The sequence below is a fragment of the Trachypithecus francoisi genome, unplaced genomic scaffold (genome assembly GCF_009764315.1).
Source record: "Trachypithecus francoisi isolate TF-2019V2 unplaced genomic scaffold, Tfra_2.0 Lachesis_group6, whole genome shotgun sequence".
NCBI lineage: Eukaryota > Metazoa > Chordata > Mammalia > Primates > Cercopithecidae > Trachypithecus > Trachypithecus francoisi.
Window position 1 is genome coordinate 53,073,434 of NW_022681471.1, and position 18,668 is coordinate 53,092,101.

An 18,668-nucleotide genomic window follows, 5' to 3' on the forward strand; every position below is an offset into this window, starting at 1 on the left:
TTTATTTATTTTTTTTTTGAGGTGGAGTCTGGCTCTGTCGCCCGGACTGGAGTGCAGTGGCCGGATCTCAGCTCATTGCAAGCTCCGCCTCCCGGGTTCACGCCATTCTCCTGCCTCAGCCTCCCGAGGAGCTGGGACTACAGGCGCCCGCCACCTCGCCCGGCTAGTTTTTGTATTTTTTTAAGTAGAGACGGGGTTTCACCGTGTTAGCCAGGATGGTCTCGATCTCCTGACCTCGTGATCCGCCCGTCTCAGCCTCCCAAAGTGCTGGGATTACAGGCTTGAGCCACCGCGCCCGGCTTGCATGATCTCACTTACATGTGCAGTCTAAAAAAGTCAATCTCATAGAAGCAGAAAGAATGGTGTTTCCCAACAGCTGGGGGAAGAGATGGGCAGATGTTGGCCAAAGAGTACCAAGTTCCAGTTAGACAGGATGAATAAGTTCTGGAGACTAACTGTACAGCATGGTGATTATAGTTAATAATACTGTATTGTACACTAAAAATTGCTCAGAGAGTAGATCTAAAATGTTCTCACCACCAAAAAAGTATGTGAGGTGATGAATATGTTACATTAGATTGATTTAATCATGTCACAATGTATACATATATCAAAACATCACATTGTACACCATCAATATGTACAATTTATTTGTCAATTATACCTCAGGAAAGCTGAAAAAAAGAAAAAGATACTGTATGTCTTTCTAACTAGCTTTATACTTCAATGGGATTTTGAAAAATGAGCTATGATAGTAAATTATATTGTTAACAGAAACACATACAAATAGTCATGTTGGAATCTATGTAATAATATGTGGATATTCACATATACATTATATATACTGTAACGTTTGCTATTTTTAAAAGGCATCTTTGCTATTGAGTTCAGCTAATAAAACCATATCCATATTCACTTTTGAAGATATTGAGGTGAAGTGATATTGATCTCACATATATTTCCACACATATCATACCACACAAAATACCTATGAATATTCAATGTCTACACAGTCAAGGATTAAGTTACAAATTTGATGTGTACTTTCCTATCACTCTTCTAAGATAAACACTCCTTTAATATCAGCAAAAATAAAAACATACTGCTGAAAGCATCTGTATTCCTAGGATGCTCCTAAAAATTAGTAGTTGTTAGTTATTGCTAAACTCCGCATCCGGGTGTGACCAAAATGCATACAGTATGAGAGGTGTATTATAGCAGAAGGGGGCATTACATTTCAAAAATATTTTGAATCAACCTAATGTTTTTCAGAACTGGAGTGAAAGAGAAAAACAGGTCTTTCTACAGTGCCTAATAAAACTGTGAAAACACAAAGTAGAGGAAAATGTAAGAAAACAGAAAGAGGTTGCTTAATGCCTTTCAAATAGAAACTGAATTGCTGAGGCAGTTCTCACCACCTTATTTATACATTGGGTTGCTCACAAATCATGATGTCACCCACCAGGAAGCAATGCATCAGGAGGAACACGACAGTGCAACAAGCCCAAAGAAGGAGGGCAGAGAGGTGCAGCAGAATGATAAAAATCAACTCGTAAAATCCAAATGGTTTTATAGATGAATATTATATGAAAGCATTTCATAGAAATAAGAAACTAGTTTCAGAAACTGTCTACAGGCAAACAAACCAACATAAAAGAGGACGCTTATAACAAAGGACTTACATTTGGTGAACCAAAACTGGGTATTCCTTGAATATCAGAGATTGAAGAGATGGCCAACTTCCACCAAAAGGTTTCCTTTCCCTACCATACCTCTGAGACAAGCAACTAGTCTCTCATTTCCCTTCTCAAACAACAAAAAAAACATGACAGCAACCAAACCAAACCAAACAAAACCTGGCATATGGTCCCACTTTCCATTTAAATAATACATTTTTTTCTTTAAGACATATTGTCTTAGAGTAAATTTTTGAGATGGCTCCTCAATAATACAGACTTCTGGTTTTACTTTGGTATGTCAGTATCAATTAGTCTACAGTTACTTTGTCTTTAAAAAAAAATCACATCCGGCCGGGTGCAGTGGCTCACGCCTCTAATTCCAGCACTTTGGGAAGCTGAGGCAGGTGGATCACGTGGTCAGCAGTTCAAGACCAGCCTGGCCAAGATGGTGAAACCCCATCTCTACTAAAAATACAAAAAGTAGCCGGGCGTGGTGGTGGGCACCTATAATCTCAGCTACTTGGGAGGCTGAGGCAGAGAACTGGAATTGTTTGAACCCGGGAGGCGGAGGTTGCAGTGAGCTGAAGTCGCACCACTGCACTCTAGCCTGGGTGACAGAGCAAGACTCCATCTCAAAAAAGTCACATCCTTCAGAAGAAATGTTAACTACTGAAGTCTAGGGCACAGAATCTCTTTTTATAAGGTTATAATTATCTGTGGTTTTAAAAGAGCAAACCCATACATTTCCTTATAAAGATGTTTACCTTGTTCCTCTAGGGTCTTAAAAAAAAAGAGAGAGGATGAGGGAGAATAGGCTGAAAACTGCACTGCCAACCCTTGCCCCTACCCCCACTTCCACCCTTGAGGAGGGAGGTATCTTTTGGAGGTTTCATCTACTGTCATGGTTACTCAATTGAAAATAGATACTTTCAACATGCTTTAGCCACAGGAGCTTGCAGGATTACTTAAAAGTACAGGCTGCATGTGAATGTACTGTTGGGGAAGGAGTGTGGTTACATTTAAAGCTTAATGTAACCATAGTTCATCTCTATAGCTCGATCTTGATTTCCCCTCAAAATATGATCAGACAGCCCTTAGAACAAAGCTGTATTGACTATTTGAGTGAAGAAAAAAGAGATGCAAAGAACAGTATAACAAGACCTAACAACATAATGGATTCTGGTGATGCTGGATAGAGCTCTGACTCAGAACCAGTTGCCTCAAACAAGTAAAGCATCTTTTTAAAACACTGGGGAAGACACAGGGGAGGCAGTTTCATATACTATGCTGAAGTTCAGTAGAATGAGGTCGGTTAAGCACTCTGTCCTGAGACACACACTTTTCATTTTCAATTGTTTTCAAATAAAAGGAGAGAAATCCCCTTTTCAAGTTGGATTGTTTAAATGCACCTACAGCTACTCCTGTCTAGCAAAGACTAGGCAAGCTCTCCCTACTGATGCATTTCAAAAAAGGTTCAATTGGCAAAAGAAAGCAAGTGCAAAGGGTTTTTGACAAAAGAGGACTTGAGGGAACACATTTTCCTTTCACAGAAATACTGTTCTAGAAAATCAGACAAGGTAGTGACTCAACCAAGAATGCGTAGATATTGATGAGATCAACAGGAAATCTGGAAAACTTCTTCAACTTCAAACACTCAACTGTATAAAATTATTAGCTTAAAAATTGGGGTAGGGATTACATTATAAAAATGAGGGACTAAAGAGACAAACAAAACAAGATACTATGATTTACAGATTACAACACAGCCTAACCAGCATACTCTGAGAATGTGGTTGTCTGATACCACAGAACCACATGGATGTAAAAGGAACCTCCTGGACGCTGTCCAATCCTCAGCACGGCTATGCCTGAGTCTTCCTAGACCTATATGCATCTATCCTATTTAATGATGCTCCAAATAATTCCTAAGCAACTTTCTCCAGGGCTCAGCAAATAGAAAAGGCTAAATCAAATACAGGAGCTCTGAAATATCTACTCTGACAAAAAGAATTTTTTTAAAGGACATTTAAAGTAGATTCCAGTGCTGGTTCAAACAAATAAAGTATTATGCCATCCATAGTTAATTGTACATTTAAAAGGATAATTATTTTTTGATTTTCAAATGAATCATACCATTATCTTCTAAGCTGTTATGAAATAGCATATGAAACCTACTGCTGATATATATGACAAGTAGGTATTCTAAGTTTAGGTTTTAATGTCTTCATAATACCATTGTGACAAAGCTATAATTGCTTTCTTAAACTATGTCTTCTTTTCCATTTTTTCCCATTAACTAGTTAAGATATTATACACTTACTATATATTTTATAGGTTGTTCATGTATGAGGGGTGTAACAGAGGACTGAGGATTGACTATTTATAAAAAAAAGAAACATAGACGTTTTAAAGATATATATATTATATGAAAAAATGTTAAATCTATATATTATATGCTGCATACGGTCCTGTGTGAGAGTATACATACACCTATGGGACTACATGAAGCAAGAACCATTATTTCTTACAGAACAGACACACATAAGAGAGGGAGAAAGGCTGATAGTTAATAACCCCTCAAATAGGTTAATAGTGCTAAGTTATCAGTCAATCATACTTTGATGAGGGTATGTCACCACCGATCAGCACACTGTAGGCACTGAATAAATACTTGTGAAATTAATCACTGAAAGGTTTTCGCCCATAATCCTTCTGCACATTTTGTGTAACAATGGATTTTTTTTTTTTTTTTTTTTTTTTTTTTTTTTTTTTTGAGACAGAGTCTCACTCTGTTGCCCAGACTGGAGTACAGTGGTGTGATATTGGCTCACTGCAACCTCCGCCTTCCGGGTTCAGGCAATTCTGCCTCAGCCTCTTGAGTAGCTGGGATTACAGGCACCCGCCACCACACCCAGCTAATTTTTGTAGTTTTAGTAGAGATGGGGTTTCACCATGTTGACCAGGCTGGTCTCAAACTCCTGACCTCAGCTGATCTGCCCACCTCAGCCTCCCAAAGTGCTGGGATTACAAGCACGAGCCACCGCGCCTGGCCAAGTGTAACAGTAGATTTTGTCCTGATTCTGAAGCAGCCCAGGGGCTCGGGGATTCAGTGTGGGTGGAACAAATATAATTTAAAAAAAAAAGTCATTAGAGACTCAGTTGGGTTCAGTGCAGTTTGTTGGTTCTGCGAATCTGTTAGGTATAATTACTGACATGAATCTACGCGCATTTGACTGAGAACAGAGCCAAATTAATTGCTATGTTGCTGTATAACAGCTGTTATTCATTTGACACTTTTCTGTAATAGGAGTTAGAATATTAAAATATGGAACAAAGCATGTTTTTAATAAATGATTAGGCCACCTACAATGTGTTTTGGTCATTTCTTATACAGTCAGTTTTATTGTTTTCACTTACCTGCTCTAATATTTTCATAGATTTCTGCCTAGTAAAGGTGTATAAATCATATATAGCAAAAAGCATATATTGTAGAGAAAAGCCAAATTTGTAACTGCCAGTGTTACTCATCTTCTACACAGGAATTGATGAAATCTTGCTAAATGTTCAGCACACTGAAGACAGCTCTTACAGTTTTTGCAAATCTGAGTTTCTGCATTTAGAATGTAAGAACTCTTAATGAGATCTAAAGTATATTACCTATCTTGTTTCACATATTATTTTTGTCTCTCATTTAAAAGAATATTTTTAGTAGATGTAGAAATTTGTTTTACTGCTAAGCCAGATAGAATGAGAGTTCAGCACTTATTTCCCATGAACTGAAGCCAGAAATGTAATTATTTTAGTATGGGGTCAGAAAAAAAAAATTACTAGTGATAAGTGGCTCAAATAGGCTACAGGGAAAAATAACTAGAATCTTCAATTAATCTAGAGTGTATTCTGGAAATAGTACAGATAAAGCACGTGCTCCAATGCTAGTGTATACTGATCACTGATGCCCAGAAACAATAATGAAATACTAATGATCTACTAGTGAATATATATTGTGTGCTGGCTACATGTCCAAAATTATATTTAAGAGCCATATGCTGCTGCACATTTTCACCTATGTAACATGTAAAGCCAAAAATTTTTTGGCGGGGGAGGTGGTTGGGAGAGTGCGAGGAGGGTTGTACACTAAGAGTTCAGAAAGATTTCAGATGACAAAGACTGATGAATAAATAGCTTCTATATACTTATAAAGTCAGAGCAATCAAAACACCACTTCTCTTAGGCTAGTCAATCAAGATCTTATTGTAATGATTATTGCCATCAATAATTTTCCTTGATATGTTCACTAAACAATTATTATTAAAGGGATAACGTTTAACACTTATTATTACGTGCTAACTATGTGCCAGGCAAGTACTAAGAGATTTACATGTATCCTCTCATTTAGTTCTTATGAAAATCCTATGAGGTAGAGGCTGTTGTTTTCTCTGTCCTTGAGGATCAGAGAGGTTAGATGAGTTGTTCAAGAATACACTGTGTAGGGAGCAGGGCCATGATGTGATTGTCTGGCTCCAAAGGCAAGAGGGGTAAACTCATTTCAATCACAGGCTAAACCAATGAAGGAGAGATCTGAAAGACTGCATGTCATTGGGGATTAGCAGATGCAACCAGCAGGGTGTGATTTATCATTCGATGATTGCTACAGTGGGAGCTCCTCCTCTTTGCATCTCAATTATCTTTTATCCCAATGCTTGAACTTAGAAATTCAACAAATGTTGACGAATGGCAGCAGCATGACATGATATTGCCTTAACATGGACCTAAAGATATTTCACTAAAATAACAAAGTCACAAATTCATACTAAACACCTTAATGTGTGAGAAGCTCCAAAGACCTGGGTAAATCTTTACTGTACTGAATAATTTTATTTGGGGAAACAAAGCCCAAATTTTCACTGAAAAACCAAATCTAGAAAACAAAGAGAAAAAAATTCCGATTTTTGAATAAACATAGATTTCTTGAAATGTTTGCTAAGGTAGGAATCTAGGTAACTTAAAGTAAACATAGTATCAGCCAGATACACTTTTTCTTTTCATAGGTAAGGCTTTGCTAGGCCAAAGACTGTTTTCTAGGTCCACCAAGCATACACACTTGTTTTACTTTGTATTAGCATCTATGAGCTGTTTATTAGCAGTTGTAAAAATATGCTGGAATGATAGTACCGATATTGTCTCATTAATTATATTATTGGAGGTGATTTACTACTACTTGAATCAATTCCATTATTTGTGAGTTTTCTAATCTATAATTTTGGTGATTATAATTTAATGTCTGGGGTATGACAGTAAGAAACATAAATTGACCTATTCAGATCAAAATAATACAATGTGAAATGAGTTTATTCACTTACAAGATGTAATTATTTTACAACTAGAAAAAACAGACAAAAACAAAATTGCTATCAACCACAGAGTTTAAATGTTTAGATTTATTTGGCAGAAACTGCTAATCTCCTCTCTGAAGACTGATTTTTCATCAAATCTAAGGTACCTCATTCTTTATCATGACACTAGAAGTAAACAGGCAATTCTGATTTCCATATAATCTTATATAAGGAGGAGTAAAACTGTTCCTGATTAAATTAATATTTGCATAAGAATCATGCTTATAGTTTGCAATTTCAAGATACCCATTTTTAACATACTTTTCCTATTGCTTCCTCTAAGATTTTGCAGTTAATTTGCTGACTTCCATAAACATGAATAGAAAGAGATTTATTTACAAATATTTGGTAAGCTTTTTCTCTCTACCTACAGAATTAATTAATCTTTTTTATAGTAGTCCCTAAGATAATTATCATCTATACCAATATAGCCAAACATTGGAAAACATAGATTAGACCAAGTATTTTACATAGTTTGCATACTGTTGCATGCATTTTAGAGTACATTTGTTGACTTAGCATATTTTGGTGCATTTAAATTAGCTTTCTCAATTTTACATTTAAATAAGTGGTATATTACTGTGCATGCTCTAATTATAATTATTTGGAAAATGGTGCAATAAATGTTGGTTGGATGAATCAAATAGCCTAATGTGCCAAAATACATCAATATATAATTATCTACTGGTCAAACTGTGCTGTTCTTTTAAAAAGATGTCTCTTGCTCATCAGTCAATCTGTTGCTTGCAACTTCCAACTCCCTTATAAAATCTCCTTTATGAAATTTTTTCCTTCCTGTTACCATTTTCTCAAACTGCTACAGGTTTAAACTCCTTTGAAGAGAGAAATCAGGTATGAGCTCACTCCCTTTTCATCACCTTTCACTGTTCTTTCCCAGCTACATCCTCCTTGTAGTCTCCTCTCCTTTCTTGTGCTTTGGCTTACTTCTTGAAAACCCCTGAATGAATTCCCATAATAACCTTAGTTCTTAGCTCTCCTACCTCATCATGCCACAACTCCCCTGCCTGACTTGGAAGGCTCTTTCACAGCCCGGCTCCATTCTACCTTTCCAACAGTTTTCCAAATCAAACGCTTCGCTAAAATGACACCAACAGAAAATACTGACTGAAAATTTAACTATCAGAGACCGGTAATAGGCCAAATGCCATTAATGTATAATCAGTAAATAGACTACAGCATAAATAACACCAGTCTCTGGTTTTATAGAAGAAAGAAATTGAGGCACAGAAAGATGAAACACCTTGTCAGAGATTATATGGCTAGTAAACTGTGGTGCTGGGACTTGAACTTAGGACCCATTCTCTAATGTTTTGATGTATTTTCCTGTGGGCTATTACACATATCCTACATAAAGCATGCTGCCTTATGTGCTGACGTGCACTACTGCTGATGTTATTCCCTTTTACTTGGATAGTTTCACCTGTGCTCAGCCAAATGTTACCCATCCTTCAGGGTCTAGATTGACTGGTATGTTCAGAGGCTGTATTTAGCCTTCTCCATGAAACTTTATGTAATTTTACCAGACCTCATTGATTTCCCTTTTAAGATAGAGCTAAAGAGAAAATAATCTCTATTATGTATCAGCACACAGTTTAATGTTTGCTAGGTCAGTTTTATTTTATTTCTCTGACAAAAATGAAAACTTCTTAAGGGTGGAGACTATTTCTTGAGCTTCTACCAGATTCTTCAAGAAGCATAAAAATGACTCTTTCATCGTATCAGCAGCAGCAAGTATATTCTAGGTCCCGTGTTTTGTACTGTACTTAATTATCTCACTTAATCTTCACTAAAACTATAGGAGGTGAATGTCATTATTCTATATTACAGATGAGGTAACTGAGGCATGAAGAGATAAGGCAACAGAACTAGGTCATAAAGCTAGGTAGCAGAGCTAAGACTGATCTTCACTTGTGAACACACAGAATTAAAAGTTTTAGTAATATCACTTAATGTTTATAAAATGCCTGTCTCTTTAATATTTAATCATATCTATTTTCTTCTTTACAATTAAAATAACTGTTTCTTATCATGGACTTTGCCTTCTGATCTCCAATTCTCTCAAAATATAGTCTTGGCACATGGTATTATTTTATGGATTTAACTTGAAAGATATAATTCTCTGGCTGCTTGGCTTCCATATCTTTACTTAATTCTGAGCTCAGTTGATCATATCTAGATTACAGAAATAATCTTTTGTGTTTGCTTTATCCTACTATTTTTCTGAATAATTAAATCCTCAAATATTTCTCCTTGATGAATGTACATAATTTTGTATGCCATATAATACACCTCACTTTGCTAAGTTACATCTACTAAGTAATAGATGTGTAAAAAAAAAAAAAAAAAAGTGGGGGAGAAGTGTTTGTCCTTTGCTACATTGATAGGAAATAGAAGCTTTACAGAGAGTGTACACTTTTAAAAAGTTATTTGTAATTTCCAATGTGACTTACTTCACCCAATGGACTCTCTACTTTTGTTATAGGTAAGATCCTATGGCTCCAATGGTATGTATCTCTGGTCCCATGCATGAAATACCTCTAGGTACTATATATTACATACCTCACAATGGCAATGAAATGTTCCATATCATCTCTCTTTCGATGGAAGATAAGATTACAATGTTCTAATTGGACATATTTAAAGTTCTATAAATCACTTTCTGATGACACCTCACTCATGCCTTCCATAGGCTTTCACACCCCATGGATTCACATATGATGTGTCTCCATCATGATTCCTCCCAGCTCTCAGAAGGCTCACAACTGCCTTCCATCTAGTTGATAACAGCATCTTTCATAAGACACTCTCTGAGAAACTCAGACAGTAAGCTCTATTGACAGACACCCAACTCTATTATCTTATTCTTTCTTTCCTGCATCTTTTCATTTTCATAATTAAAACTACACAGTTGCAATAGAAGGATCTGTTTTTGAAACATATTTATAAGTACCAAGGACATATAGTCCAAGAATAAAGTAACATTACAATAAATGATAATAATATTTGTAACACATGGGCCATGAGTCAAGAAGCTAACGTAGTTTACTATTTGATTGATATGTAAATAGAGCTATGGTACTAACACATAAAAAATAAATACAATTTTTAAAAATTTATTTTTCATGCTCAAATCACTTAGCTGAGCATATGATAAAAACTTATTTGGATATTTATCTTACGGTCTCAATGACATTTGAAGAGGTAATTAACTAAATATTAGTAAATGAAAATACATACAGACTATGAAACCATCCTTATAAAAATTAAAAAATTAATCAGGGAAGAAAGGAGGGAAAGAAATGAAAATAGGCCAAGGCCGGGAGTGGTGCCTCACACCTGTAATCCCAGCTACTTGGAAGGCTGAGACAGGAGAATCACTTGAACTCAGGAGGCAGAGGTTGTAGTGAGCTGAGATTGCGCCACTGCACTCCAGCCTTGATAACAGAGCAAGACTCCATCTCAAAAAAAAAAAGAAAAGAACAAGAAAGAACAAGAAAGAAAGAAAAAAGAATAGAAAGAAGAAAGAGAAAGAAAGAAAAGAAAAGAAAGAAGAAAAAGCAAAGAAAGAAGAAAAGAAAAGAAAGAAGAAGAAAAAGAAAAGAACAAGAAGAAAGAAAGAAGAAAGAAGAAAGAAAGAAAGAAGAAAAAAAGAAAGAAAGAAAGAAAGAAGAAAAGAAGGCCGGGCGCGGTGGCTCAAGCCTGTAATCCCAGCACTTTGGGAGGCCGAGACGGGCGGATCACGAGGTCAGGAGATCGAGACCATCCTGGCTAATACGGTGAAACCCGTCTCTACTAAAAATACAAAAACTAGCCGGCGAGGTGGCGGGCGCCTGTAGTCCCAGCTACTTGGGAGGCTGAGGCAGGAGAATGGCGGAAACCAGGAGGCGGAGCTTGCAGTGAGCTGAGATCTGGCCACTGCACTCCAGTCCGGGCGACCAGAGCGAGACTCCGCCTCAAAAAAAAAAAAAAAAAAGAAAGAAGAAAAGAAAAGAAAAGAAAGAAAATAGGCCAGGCACAGTGACTCATGCCTATAATCCCAGTACTTTGGGAGGCCAAAGAAGATCACTTGATCCCAGGAGTCCAAGACCAGCCTGGGCGACATGGCGAAACCCCTCATCTACAAAAAATACAAAAATTAGCTGGGCATGGTGCTGTGTGCCTATAGTCCCAGTTACTGGGGAGGCTGAGGTGGGAGGATTGGTTGAGCCCAAGAGGTGGAGACTGCAGCAAGACGAGACTGCGCCACTGCACTCCAGTGTTGGCAACAAAGTGAGACCCTGTCTCAAGAAAAAAAAAAAAGAAGAAAGAAAGGAAGATAAACCAAGCTTGTAGCACATTCAGTGATTCAGTGTTAATCATTAAGTCAGCTTGCTCTCTGACCTGCTTGACCTGCTTCCTCATAGTTGTTCGGTACTTATTGCTTCAGAATCACACAGACCCTGTTACAAGATTATAGTTCCCCTTAACTGCTGTGTAGATAACAACTTGAACATTATAAAACATTAAGCTTTCCATTTGAGCTATTCTTTCAGTGCTGCGTACCAATGAAACTACTGACGTCAGCTGGTCTGAAGGATCCCACAAGAAGCTGACTCACCAAATAATGCAGTTTCCACATCCTGATGATTTCATCCCCCTTGCCCTGGTCAATCAATGACTCTAATTTTCCAGCCCCCTGCTCTCCAAGATCCACTTAAACATCCCAGCCCAAAACTCCTTGAGGAGATGGATTTGAGGGTCTCCTCCCATTCTTTTCTTGGTGCCCTGCAATCATTAATGTCTTTCTCTGCTGCATCCCAGATGTCTCAGGGTATGGTCTGTTACTGTGCAGCAGGCATACAAACTGTTGGTCCTATAACAACTAGACACAATCAAAATAAGACCTTTCTTTGTCTGTTATAGACACATTTTTAGGAGAACAGTGAAAGGTTAATAAATACTCGGAGGAGGGTAGGAATCACTGTAGTGTGGAGAAAGATTACATTCTCAGAACAAAACTGGATAGGCTCAATGTTTTGTTTTTTGAGACGGAGTCTTGCTCTGTAGCCCAGGCTGGAGTGCAGTGGTGTGATCTCGGCTCACTGCAACTTCTGCCCGCTGGGTTCAAGCAATTCTCCGCCTCAGCCTCCCGAGTAGCTGGGATTACAGGCACCTGCCACCACGCCCAGCTAATTTTTGTATTTTTAGTTTCACCATCTTGGCCAGGCTGGTCTTGAACTCCTGACCTCATGATCCCCCCGCCTCGGACACCCAAAGTGCTGGCATTACAGGTGTGAGCCACTGCACTCAGCTGATAGGCTCCCTTTTTAACCGCTTATTCTTTTCATTGTTCACTCCAGCATTGCTGGAGTGGGCGCGGGACTCCTGGAGGCCCCTCAAGATCATTTCAAGGATTTGCAAGGTGAAAACTTTTCATAATAATACTGATAATTTTTTGCCTTTCTATTTCTCATTCTTTCCTGAGTGTATCGTGAAGTTTTCCAGAAGTTACATGAGAATGAAGTTACATGAAGAATGATATGAAGAATGATATTGAATCAGATTGAATAGAAAAGTAGGTATGAGAATGAAGCTGTCTTATTAAGTCAGACTGTGAAGAGATTTATGACACTCATTTTTTCTTTTCTAATTCTTTTTTTGTTTTGGAAAATATAGGTAGCTTTCATTTAAAAGGTTATTTATTTTAACATGAAAAGGTTTACTATATTATTTTAATTGAATCAATCAATCGAGAATTTTAAAATTATCTCAGTTTTAACTCTAATATGATAAATGTCAATATAAACAACTTACATAAACAAAAGGCATTTGGGGTCCTCAATGATTTTTAGTATAAATGGGTTCTGAGATCAAATAGTTTCAGAACCTCTGATTTATACTTTACCCTGGTGATCCCATTCAAATACACATGCTGTAAGTTGAAGTATGTAATTAAGAGGTGATTGTTCTAAATGTTTATTTTAGGGGGGGAATAAAAACCCAGTAACTAAGAGCAGCTGGGCATGGTAGCATACACCTGTAGTCCCAGCTACATGGGAGGCTGAGGGAGGAGGATTGCTTCTGCCTAGGAGTTTGAGGCTGCAGTGAGCTATGATCACATCTCTGTATTCCAGCCTGGGTGACAGAGTGAGACCCCATTTCTAAAGAAACAAAATAAAAATAATTAAGAGGAGGTTATACTGGAGTAGGGTGGGCCACTAATTCAATATCACTGGTATTTTATAAATAAACACCATGTGAAAAGACAGATAGGCACACAGGGAGAATGCCATGTGAAGGTTGAAGTTACGCTGCGACAAAGCAAGACACTACAAGAATCTAGGAGAGAGGCCTGGCACAGATCCTACCGTAGACTCTTCAAAAGAAGCAGGACCCTGCTGACACCTTGATCTTGGCCTTCTAGGCTCCAGAACTGTCAGACAACGTATATCTGTTGTTTGAAGCACCTAGCTTGTGGCATATTCTTATGGAAGCCCTGGCAAACTAGTACACTGTAACTTTAATCTTCAAATAAAAACCAATGATCCCCAAGCTGATATGGTTAGTTTAGACTTCTTTGCTGAGTTTCACAATCACATATACCATATGGCTTCTTAGGCATTTTCCATATTTACAAGGTATCTGAAAACTAAACATGTTTAAAATGATACCAGTCATTGTAACTCTCCTGAGAAAATCTGCTCTCTTCCTGAATTTGCTTTCTCTGTCAAGTGTACCATCTTCTTTAACACTTGCCTTCTTTGATTTACACACCCAATCAATCATCAGCACCTGTCAATTCTATCCTTTAACACCCTCTCATGATGGTTAATTTTATATGTCAACTTGGCGGCCCACAATGTCCAGATATTTGGTCAAACATTATTTGGATGTTTCTGTGAGGGTGTTTTTGGATGAGATCAACATTTAAATCAGTGAACTTTGGGTAAAGCGGTTTGTACTCCATGCTGTGGGTGGGCCTCGTCCAATCAGTTGAGGGTCTGACTAGAACAAAAAGACTGACATCCCCCAAGCAAGAGAGAATTCTGCAGCAGATGGTTTTCAGACTTGAACTGTAGCACTGGCTTTCCTCTGGGACTCTAGCCTGTCCTCCTGCCTTGCAGAATTTAAACCTGCCAGTTTCTACAATCACTCGAACCAATTCCATAAATCCGTGTGTGTGTGCATGCGTTTGTAAACACACACATCTTACTAGTTCTGTTTCTCAAAATAACTCTGACTAATATACCCCTTGCTGCTTTTTAAATCTCACTGTCACTGTATTAGTTCAGGCCACCATCATCTCTTGTCAGGATTATGACAATATCCTCATAACCTCTATTTCCTTAGGGCTTTCCCCTACCAATACATTCTTTCTGCTTCTGTCAAAATGACCTTTCTGGCTGGGAGGTTGCAGTGAGCTGAGATCATGGCACTGCACTTCAGCCTGGGAGACAGTGAGACCCTGTCTTAAAAAAAAAAAAAAAACCCAAAAAAAAAAACAAAATAAAATGATCTAAGAAACCTGACTATGTACATCACTTTCCAGTTTATAAACATTCACAGGCTTCCCATAGCTTTCAGGGAAAGACCCTTGGCATAGCAGAAAAGAAAGAAAGATACCATTAGGAGAAATAGATGATGGGTTGATGGGTGCAGCAAACTACCATGGCATGTGTATACCTATGTAACAAAACTGCACGTTCTATAAGGGTACTGCAGAACTTAAAGTATAATTAAAAAAAAAAAAAAAGAAAGAGAGCTCACAATCTGTCCCCTGTCCCCTACTATCTCTTCCAGTCTCTTCCGCAACTACTACTCCCTGCACATAAAGGAGCTAACTTTCAGAACTTTTTTTTTTTTTTTGAGACAGAGTCTTGTTCTGTCACCCAGACTGGAGTGCAGCAGTATGATCTCAGCTCACTGCAACTCTGCCTCCCAGGTTCAAGCGATTCTTCTGCCTCAGCCTCCCGAGTAGCTGGGACTACAGGTGCGTACCACCACGCCTGGCTAATTTTTGTATTTTTAGTAGAGACGGGGTGTCACCATATTAGCCAGGCTGGTCTCGAACTCCTGACCTCGTGATCCGCCCACCTCAGCCTCCCAAAGTGCTGGGACTACAGGCGTGAGCCACTGTGCCCAGCCACCTTCAGAACTTTTCTACTGACTTCTTCACTTTCTCAATGGTAACTTCCTGTAAATACATATTGCCATGCTGTACTCTAGTGCTTAGCTCCTAATAGAGTGACTGCAGTCATGACCAGTTTTCCTGATTCTAATTACGAAGTTTGTTTGCTAAATTATGTTGATACTATTCTATTTTAACATAGCTTTTTACATAATATTACTGTTTTTCTTCTGTTAAAATGTTATATTTGCTTCCTGGGTAGAATATACAAACTATAGTCAATTCCTGAAAATGTTTATATATTTTAAAAGTACGGAGACTAAACTTAACGGTATGGACATTACCTTAGAAAATTAGACATTAAGAGACATTACTGCAAAATACTTGATAATGATTGTTATAATTAATAATTATACTTAAAAATACATAATAATAATTAACTCTGGTTACACACTGCCTGGGTTCAAATCTTAATTCTACCTCTCACTATCTGTGTGACCTTGGGCAAGTTACTTAACTTCTCTGTTCCCCAGTTTTGTCATTTTAAAATGAGATAGTAGTACTTTCCTAATAGGGTTCTATGAGGATTAAATTGGCTCCTAAATACAAAATTCCAAGAATAGCTCTTGGTAAGTAGCAAGTGCTATATGTTAGTTGTTGTTGTTATCATTTTCTCCTGACAATGGCATAGGTAAATGAAAGATTCTATAGTGAGACAACTTGGATTCTAATCTTGGTGCTAGTACTTCCTATTTGTGTGACCTTGGCCAAGTTCCTTAATTTCTATTAGCCTCAGTTTTCTATCTGTAAAATGAGATGATAATACCTACCTCATAGAGATGTTGTGAGGATTGACTTAAAATATGTAAAAGTGCTGGGCGCAGTGGCTCACGCTTGGAATCCCGGCACTTTGGGAGGCCGAGGCAGATGGATCACAAGGTCAGGAGTTCAAGACCAGCCTGGCCAACACAGTGAAACCCCGTCTCTACCAAAAATACAAAAATTAGCTGGGTGTAGTGGCAGGTGCCTGTAATCCCAGCTACTTGGCAGGCTGAGGCAGGACAATCACTTGAACCCAGAAGGCAGAGGTTGCAGTGAGCCGAGATCGTGCCACTGCACTCCTGCCTGGGCGACAGAGCTAGACTCTGACTCAAAAAAATAAATAAATAAATACGTAAAAGTCTTACAACCATGCTTGGCATACGGTCAATATTATAGAGTGCTTGCAATTTTTACTATTGTTATCTTCAGTAATACATGGTCCATATTAATCATATTACCTTGTATCTGTTTCAGATTTTGTTTTGTTTGTAAATTCTCTAAACCTCAGGTGACAAGGCTATCTACGCATGCTTTTTTATTCTTAAATTTTCAGTGTGCAGATACCTGATACCAATCACTTTCTTTTTTTGCCCTCTCTTCTTCAGAAAGTAAACCAACCAAACCAAACAACTCACCAACAATATACAGTCACTCTTGCTAACCAATAAAACAACTAACTTTATTTATTTATTTATTTATTTATTTGAGATAGAGTCTCGCTCTGTCGCCCAGGCTGGAGTACAGTGGCACGATCTTGGCTCACTGTAGCCTCCGCCCCCCAGTTTCAAACAATCCTCTCACCTCAGCCTCCTGGGCAGTTGGGATTACAGGTGCCTGCCACCATGCCTGACTAATTTTTGTATTTTTGGTAGAGATGGGGTTTCACCCTGTTGGCCAGACTGGTCTTGAACTCATGACCTCAAGCGAACCTCCCGCCTCGGCCTCCCAAAGTGCTGGGATTACATGCATGAGCCACTGTGCCTGGCCTCAAACAACTTACTTTAAACTATATAGACATACCAGCATCTTGTGCTTAGGTTCATAGCTGTGCAAGATGCCTTTCCCTATTTTATTCAACTTGTAATAGTGCTGTCAATATCTCTTAGGACTTAAAATGTTCAAGCCTCCAAGAAAGACTGTTAAATATTACTGCACTGTCAACAGACATGTGCCAACAAAATGAAGTTAAAAGCTAAGGCTTATCTCCCCATACCAGTTTTTCACATTTCATCTCACCCTCTTCTTCCCTCCCCACTGCCTCATCCAGAATATAATATACTATGGTAAGAAAAGTAGGGAGAGGCCGGGCGCGGTGGCTCAAGCCTGTAATCCCAGCACTTTGGGAGGCCGAGATGGGCGGATCACGAGGTCAGGAGATCGAGACCATCCTGGCTAACACGGTGAAACCCCGTCTCTACTAAAAATACAAAAACTAGCCGGGCGAGATGGCTGGCGCCTGTAGTCCCAGCTACTCGGGAGGCTGAGGCAGGAGAATGGCGTGAACCCGGGAGGCGGAGCTTGCAGTGAGCTGAGATCCGGCCACTGCACTCCAGTCCGGGCAACAGAGCGAGACTCCGTCTCAAAAAAAAAAAAAAAAAAAAAAAAAGAAAAGTAGGGAGAAAAACACTATCTCAACAAAATAACATCTTGCGTTGGTTATTAAAAATCCTGAATGCTCAATGTAGGGATATACGAAATACAGATAGCATCATGAGAGAAATTTGGCACAAGTAACTAATACGATTGTGAATTTTCTATGAAAATGTGCCTTATAATCCAAAAATAAATAACTGCAATTATTTTGCACTTTTTGCATTTTTATAAAAATTGGAAATTTTTTCATACCTTTGTTTATGTCAATGAGTTGTTTCTTTTTCTTCTGGCGTTCTAACTTTTCTTGTTCAGCTTTCTCTTTCGCAAGTTTTGCTCTCCTGGTCTTCTCTTCCATTTCTCTTCTCTTATTGTTTTCTCTCACTGCTTCCTATACATATAAACAAAGTTAAACAAAAACCTTTCCATTACTTATATAATGGAGAATTTTACAGTTTTAAATGTGTATAAATATGCAGAGATGGGAAGGTATTACAGCAGCCAGAAGGTGCATACATATACTTTTGAAGAGAGACAATAATTGTAAATATCTCTTCTTGAAAAAAGATTTAGAAATAACTCAGTCTTCAATTGCCATTATCTAGGGTGTCAGAAAATTAAGGACATCAATGTTACAGATTTAACAATAAATATACTTTATCTATTGTTAAAATATGAACTAGTTTGACACATGAGAAGACTTAGTAAGGAAATATGACTCAGCAAGTATTTTATCCCCTTTATTGGATACTTTGCTGTTATCTGCAAAATTGAGATTCATAAAAAAACTATAGGATTTTTGTGAGGAAAAATGATACAAACATAAAGTGCTTAGAATAGATCCTGATATATTATAATCAAGGAATTTTAGTCTATGATGGTGATGGTGGTGGTCCTGGTGCTGGTGATAATGATTACATCTAATCATGCAGGGCATGAAACAGCAGTATTATCACAGAAAAGAAATATCTTCAAATATGACAGCTTTTTACATGCCAAAATATTTAGAAATGCTGAAACATATTTCAAGCTATCGTCTGTTTGATTTTGGATAGA

At 38.0% G+C, this 18,668-nt stretch overlaps 1 protein-coding gene across 5 annotated transcripts in view; it reads right to left on the minus strand.

Moving 5' to 3' along the window:
* The window catches only part of DIAPH2 (diaphanous related formin 2), a 947,390-nt gene that overhangs the window by 197,156 nt on the left and 731,566 nt on the right, over window positions 1–18,668 (minus strand). For all 5 annotated transcript variants that reach the window (XM_033201830.1, XM_033201829.1, XM_033201828.1 and 2 more), the window contains one exon: window positions 17,868–18,003. In XM_033201830.1, the coding sequence (XP_033057721.1) occupies window positions 17,868–18,003 (136 nt within the window). The remainder of the gene's footprint in view (window positions 1–17,867; window positions 18,004–18,668) is intronic.